At 53.0% G+C, this 7,440-nt stretch overlaps 1 protein-coding gene across 1 annotated transcript; it reads right to left on the reverse strand.

Annotated features, from left to right (window-relative positions):
* Positions 1–3,925: 3,925 nt before the first annotated feature.
* On the reverse strand, positions 3,926–6,100 carry LOC140251770 (brain-specific homeobox/POU domain protein 3). The gene is made up of 2 exons (XM_072335844.1): positions 5,939–6,100; positions 3,926–5,572 (listed from the first exon to the last, which is right to left on the reverse strand). Exons 1-2 carry the CDS (start codon positions 6,056–6,058, stop codon positions 4,667–4,669), a joined length of 1,026 nt encoding a protein of 341 aa, XP_072191945.1. The 5' UTR covers positions 6,059–6,100; the 3' UTR covers positions 3,926–4,666.
* Between the last annotated feature and the right edge of the window lie 1,340 nt (positions 6,101–7,440).

The following is a 7,440-nucleotide window of genomic DNA, read 5'->3' on the forward strand; positions in this document are numbered from 1 at the left end:
GGACTCATCCTGAAGGCCTTCAGTAGAACTGTTGGTAAGCAGAGCACTATTCTTCTATGCGATGTGAGACCAAGACCCTGGTGTCTGCATGGATAAAAAGCATCATGTTATATTTCTGGAGGCTTTTATTCAACATTAAAAATGATATATGTACATTTATTGTTGAAAGAATGAGAGTGTAAAGCATGGAGTTGTGTTACTGTGTTTTTGAACATGTTTTAGCTCTGGTTTTGCTAGAGTTAATTATTAGAGCTGCTGTAGGGAGACTGGGCACCCACAAGGACCCAGCTCGTGATTTTGGTAGCAAGAGGAGGAATTTCAGGGTTTGGTTATTGGAAAGGCAGCCCAGGAGATGCCTCAAGGCTGAGTCACCCCGCTGCTTGCTGCTCCCCAGAGCTCCCATCTTCTGAGCTGAAAGGTGGAAAGGGACCCAATTTCTGCAGTGAACAGGGACTCAAGTGGACAAAAGCTGAGGTTTGAATGTCCTGGGGAAACATCTAGACTGGGAATGGGGTTTGTTCCTCCTACCTGTATTGCCCTGCCCCAAATCTTCCCAAAGGCAGCTAATTGCTAATCTTCCTGGGCTCCAGCCTGGCTGTCCTCCTGCTTGCTTGGGCCCCTACGAAGCCTGTAATTACTGCTTTACTCCTTTTTCCCCTGTAGTGGAACAGAGCCTACTTCAAGCACCGGCCTCTTTAAAAATACATCTGCTCTGCTCTGCACTAAAACACATAGAATAATAGAAGAGAGTCCGTCAGCAGGGGCATCCTTTACCTGTATGGCTTTCAAAGGCAGGAATCTTTTAAAGAACATGGAGCATTTTCTCTCCTCCAGACCCAAAGCTGAGTGCAAAGCTGTGACGTGCTGGCAATATTTGAACGAAGGGGTTGATGGTGTTAGTGACCACCTTGCTGATCCCCCATGTCCTTTAAAGGTCTGTGTGAGCTCCAGCCACATGGAGAGATGGGACTCAGCAACTTGTCTTGCCCCGGTTCCTTTCCCAGAGGGACAGCCAGCACCTTGGCAGTGTGATTTGGTGCAACCCTGCACCAAATTGCTCTATTCTAAGAAACAAATGAGGGACACTGCTTCCCTCAGATGTCTTCAAACACATCAGCATTTACCTGGAGTTAGCAGACTCGGTCCAGCAGAGCATATATAACCTTCAGTTGTTACCTCTGTGCTCAAAGAAGTTTGGTGCTTAAATTTTCTGTGGGATTCGACTTTTATGGCAGACAAATGCAACAGTGAACGTGGCATGGAGCTCAACAGCATGAAAGTATGGCAAAATGATCCATCTCCCAGGGCTCACTGGGCAGAGCTCCTGCAACCAATGTCTACGAGCTTCAGCAGCCATGAACCTGTGGGAATCTTTCCTCAGGAAGCCCTTGCAGCCATTTCTCCATTTGGAGATGTCTTCACGTGTTTCAGTCATATCTCATCTCTATTGTGAGTCTGCTGCCTGTAGGGTACCGTTCACAGTCATACGGAAATGAACTGCAATGTGGACACCTTAGTTCCTTTCAGTGGACAATGCATATTCACCTGTGCACCTCTACTTTGAAGTCCCATCTGTATCAGTGCCCCAGTCTTTTCCTTGGATCTGTGTGAGCTGTGTACGATGTTTGTGAGTCCCAAGAGTGAGCAGTGTTCCATCTGCCCCACCCCATCCCCATCCATCCCATTGGATTGGTGGTAAACTAGAGACCAGGTCTCCAGTGTGGCCTTCACCATTCCTCTGACCTCAGTGCCAGCAGCAGCGGTGGGTGCGAATGCACTCTTAGGCATGGACTGGCTGCCAAAGCCACAGCTTTGATGAGCTAGCTCGTATGTTAAACCCCACAAGAAGAAGAAAAAAGTAAATAAGAGAAAGAGAGATGTATGTCCAGCCCGATCAATATTCCTTTCCTTCAGTGCTATTTTGGCTTTAGGGTCACAGTTCAGGGGCTTCCTTTCCACTCCAGGAACAAGGAGTGTGCATGTGCCATGCCACCTGTGTGTGCAATCCTGTTCTTGCACAGCTTTACCTCCTTTCTCCGCTCTGGACTTTTCCCCTAAACTCTCCCTACAATGAGTACAATGCAGAGAGACTGTGTTAGAAGGTTTGGGGATCCACTCTGCTGTTCCTATGATGAGACCCCTTATGTGCCATCCCAGAATAAACCCACTCACAACACCCCACACGGAACAGGATCCTCTCATCTCACATGCATTCACATCAGGGAAATACCCAGTTTAGGACTGCAGGTGAGGAAAATTGTATTGCTTACAAACTTTGAAGAGGGGACAGAGCAGCACCTGTGAGCTTGGGGCAGCAATCCCAGGCCTGCAGTGGAGGTTCTGGTTTTGGATCTGGGGGTCCCAGTTTTGGGATAGAGGGTCACTGGGAAGGCTGTGAGACAGGAGCAGAGCGGAGTGTGTTATGGCTGTGAGGGAGCAGAGGGAGGGATGCGAATGGGGCGCTGCTAATGCTGCACGGAGCTGATTCTCCAAGGCCCCCCCGGGCAGCACTCAGCATCCAGCCTTCATTAAAATTTCATTGCCAGCACTTGGCCAAGGTCTATTTATGAAAATGCGCTTTTCGCTTCATGGGAAAAAAAAAGAAAAAAAAAAAAAAAAAAGAAAAAAAAAAAGAAAAAAGAAAAAAAAAGAAAAGAAAGAAGGAAGGAAGGAAAGAAAAAATCAGAAGGAAGGGAAGGAACAAAGGAGGGGATGGGGTTTGTTAAACCCTTGCGGGTCGGGGGGGCTGCAAAGTGCGGAGTGCGGTGCTCAGTCCGGGAAGCATCTCCACATCCAGCGTTCCCCGAGCGGCTCTTTCGGATGTTTTTCCCATCTTTTTTTTGCGGGTTCCGGAGCCGCGCTGCCACTTGTCGTCCCCCCCCTTCACTTCCCCCAGACGGAGCCCGGCCGCTGGGGGTGCAGCACCGCCCCGCGATGCGCGCGTTGCGTTCGCTTTTGTTTCTCCTGCAAAATAAAAAGTTACAAAACAAAAGCACGAGGACCCGTCGCCCCGTCGGTGTGTCCTGTGCCTCCCCACACGCTGACGGCTCCTCCCGGCCCCCCAACCCGGCGGCGGGGCAGCTGCGGTGCGTTTTTCATCGCGGTTTCGATGCGAGCGGAGTTACTCCGTCTCAGCGGCACCGCGACCGGTGAGCGTGCCCGGCATCGTCCCCAAATCCGCGCGTGGGGCTTCGCTGCGAGCATGGCTTGAGAGGGAAAAAAATCACCCCCGGGCTCTGAAAGCGGTTTAGCCCCATTTTCGATGCTTTTCGCCTTATTTCGTTGCTTCCCGACCTGAAGGAAGAAGGACGGAGAGACGCGGCGGGGTCCCGCGGCGGAGCCGGCGTCGCCCCCGGGCTCAGTAAGTGCAGGAGGCAGGAGGGGAGGATGAGGTAAAACGTGCATGGTTTATTTGAAATGCTGCAGCGTACACAGACACCAAATTTCATTCAGCACACACACAGCGAAACGAAATCTCGTTTAAATAAGAATAATCAGAAGTAAAAAATAATAATAATAATTAAAAAACCAACAACAACGAAGGATTCGGAGGCAAATTTCTCTATTAAATATGCAAAGGAAACAACAACAACAACAACAAAAAAGAGTATTCTTGCCTTAGAAAGTGCAGAGTTCGGTACTGTCGGGGACGCCGTGCACCGCTGCCCCGGGCCGCCCCCGGGAGCCCCACTGGTTTGATTGTCGAAGCGTAGGATACGTTACAGTGAAACCATACGGGCAAAAACCAAAGCAAAATACATTTCCTTTTTTCTTTTCCCACCACCTCCCCTCATCCTCCCCCCCCCGAATAAATCGTGACTTCCAGGGAAGTGCCAAAAACCCACCTTTTTTTTTCTTTTTTTTTTTTTTTAAACTTTTTTTCTTTTTTTTTTCTTTAATTGAGCCGATGAGGTAGAAACAGAAACGTTATTGCAAAAATGCGAGGGGACAGCGAACAAAACCATGCAAGTGCGTGTGTGTGTGTGTGCGCGCAGGGACCGGGCAGCGAGCGCGGCGGCGGGTGGGGGGGGGGGGGGGTGCGGGGAGGGTACGGGCCGGCGCCTTCGTATTTACAGCCGTCGGGGCGGCTTCAGCTCGTTCCCTTTCTTTTCTATTTCTTTTTTTATTAAGTTCGTTTTTCCTTTTAGTTTCTAAAAAGAAGAAGACGGGACGCTGAGGACGGAGCGGTGCCCCATTCCTCTTTGCCCACACAAGCCAGGAAGAGGTTGCGACAAAGCCCTGTCAGACCCCTCACCGCCGCTGCCCTGGCTCTGAGCACCCCCATATCTCCCCCTCCCCACCCTCCCCATTCGGACCTTTCATTTCAGCTTCTCCATTTTCTCCACTTTTCTTTCCCCCCCCTCCCCCCCTTCCAGTTTTGTCTACAAAAGCAGTCTGTACCAGTCATGACAGTGGGGTCGCTTTGCCCGCAGCGGGCACTGAGCTGTTCGCATCGCTTTGGGCAGGTTTCCTTTTTTAGGTTTGTTTTCTCCTTTTTTCCTTTTTTCTTTTTTTTTTCCCCTCCTTTTCAATTCTTGTAAACAAAACAAAAAAATCAACCCAAACCCTGCCCATTTCTGGGGGGGGGGAATATTGGCTGGGGGAGGGGGTGGTCATATTAGCTGGGGGGCCAGGCACTGCCCCCGCCGCCTTCCCAGCCCCTTCTTCAGTAAGTGGCAGAAAATTTCATCCTTTTCTGCTTCTGTCTCTGATTGCAAAACCAGACCCGCACCACGTTCTTCTTCAAGTCTAACTTCTCGGCAATGGCGGCGATTTTCTCCGAGGAGGGCCGTGGCTGCACGGCAAAGTAAGCCTCCAGCGAGCGCTTTTCAGGGGCAGCGATGGAGGTGCGCTTGCGTTTCTTGTCGCCTCCCGTGTAGATCTCTGGTTTGGTCATTTTCTCCCTCTGGGCCCGCTCGGCCTCCTCCAGCCAGGCTTCTAGGATGGGTTTGAGGGCCACCATGTTGTTGTGGGACAAGGTGAGGGACTCAAACCTACAGATTGTGCTTTGGCTAAGGCAGCCCACCCCCGGAATCTTCAGGTTGGCCAACGCAGACCCAACATCTGCCTGGGTCACTCCCAGCTTGATCCTCCGCTGCTTGAAGCGCTCGGCGAAGGACTCCAGCTCCCGCGGGTCCGTCTCTGTCTCGGGGCCCGAGATGACGGCGTGGGACGCCAGGCCGTGGGGGTGGGACATGTTCATAGGTTGGGAATGATGGGCCATGTGGTTAATGGCCGACATGTGGGAATGAGGGTGGGACGGCGTGGAGCCCACATCGGGACCCGGCACCCCTCCCAGGGGGAGGGCGGAGTTGAGGTGGTCCAGGAGCTCTCCCTCCAGGCCCTGTGCGGGCTGGTGGTGGTGGTGGTGGGGGTGGTGGGTGGTCAGCACGGATGGGTGGTGCAGGTGCACGGAGGACGAGGTAGGAGTGCAGGACACGCTGCTCATGGTGTGGTAGGTGGCATCCGGCTTGAACGGGTGGGTTTTCTGTGATACTATATCCACAGCGGCCAGAGCCTCGGCGCCCCGCAGCAAGGTCTCATCAAAGCCCGCAAAAATGTTACCCTGGATCTGGATGTGGGGTTAGGGGGAAAAAAAAGGGAGCAGAAAACAAACCAGAAGAATGGGAGAGGGTTAAAGGAAAGTGGCTTTACAGACATCTTACTCCATCCCTGGGCCAGGTGAGCTGACCGAGCTTAGCCTCCCACCCCAAAAATGGAAACAGTACCCCGGGCACCAACCCTCGTCCCCCAGAAGAAAGCAGACAGGATGGAGATGATGGGAATCCCAAGGAATCTTTGAGTTGGGCAGCGGGACAGAGACACTCTGAGGATGCCCGATCCCACCAGCCCCACCGCACCACACGGGAACCCCAACACAACCCCAAGCCAAAACCAAAGAAGACACGGACCCCAACGTGGGGGGCGCCTGGCTTACCTGGGGGGCGGGAAGGCAGGCTCTGCGGATGGCTTCTGAGCTGGTGTGCAGGTGGGGATACTTGGGCTCGTGCAGGATGGGGTGCATGCTGAAAGCCTGCTTGCTGTTCATAGACATCATGGTTGGGCTGGGAGCGGGGCAGGGGCGCTCCGGGCTGCCCGGCTCCGGGGGCGCGGTATTGTCTGCCTCTGCCGCCCGGCATCGAGGGCATTATAGCCCGGCCCCCCCGCCCCCCCGGAAGCTCATTGGATAGGCTTCGCCAGGCCCCTCCTTCCTCCCGCCCCCTGGCCACTCCGCTCACCCTCCAAGTGGGCCCCCTCCGCTCTCCCAGAGGCAAAAAAGGCACCGGGGGATAAAACCAGCGAGCAGAAAAATAAGGAAAAGTTTCTCCAACTTTATTTTCTTTCTTTCTTTCTTTTCTTTTTTCTAATTCTTTTCTTCTTTTTTTCCATTGCCTACCTCCGTCTGTGCATCCCTCTCTCCAGCCCCTTCAACACTTCTCCATCCATCCACACATGCACACAGCATCACCTCGTTGCATCTCCTTCCCTCTGAGTGCCCCCACGCCCAGATCCTGTCATTGCTCACATGCGATGTTTGGTGCCTCTGTGTCTGCCACCCCTATGGCTGCTCCCAGCCCTGCAGAGGTGTGATGGGCAACAGAACTGCTGCCCCAGAGCAGGGAAGCCCCTAAAAATGCTGGACATGGAGACGGAGGCTGTGGTGTTGGTAGGAGGGTGCTTGGTTATGCTCAGAGCAAATCCCCTCTCAAGGGAGCAGCGTGCATTAATCCTAGCCAGAAAACCCACCCCCAGCACCTGAGAGGCTGAAATGCCCCAAAAGTGCAGTACTTTAGATCTGGATCAGCATACGGAAAGATCAGATCCAGCAATAGGAGATGTGTGTGTCTTTCCAGATGCAGGCACAGCCACTGTATGAGTTGCTTGCACACAGGGGCAGAGGGGAGGCCTCATGGGGCACAATCCTGAATCCTGCACCTCTGGTGCCACCAGAAAACCTCATCCCTGCTGCTCTGAAGGATGGCAGAGGGACAACGGGCAGTTCCCACACACCCTAGTCCAGCATACTTCCTTCTCATCTTCCGAGTGCCAGTGAAGCTCTGCCAACACGCTGATGCTCTGCCAATCCAGGAGCTGAGAAGCTTTTTTCCCCTCCTGCTTTCCACCAGCACAGCTCTGAGTCATGGTCTCCCCTCTGCTGCTTGCACAGAGATTGCAGCATCAGGTGATGGGTAGGATGCAGCTGCCAGAGCCATTTTCTGGGAGCTCTCTGCTTGGTGGACACGTAGGCAGAATTATTGCGGAGGTGAATTGGCCCTCCTGGGTGCCTTGTGGTGAGCCCAGGCATTTCCAGCTGGCAGCTCCTGGGCTCATTCACTCTCTTTTGACATCCAGAAGCTTTCCTGAGGGGGTCTTATACTCCTTTCACTGGGCTCTTCCTGGTGGTCACTCTATTGCCCTTCTCACTTTCTTCATTTCAGC

Source organism: Excalfactoria chinensis, chromosome 4 (assembly GCF_039878825.1).
Source record: "Excalfactoria chinensis isolate bCotChi1 chromosome 4, bCotChi1.hap2, whole genome shotgun sequence".
Lineage (NCBI taxonomy): Eukaryota > Metazoa > Chordata > Aves > Galliformes > Phasianidae > Excalfactoria > Excalfactoria chinensis.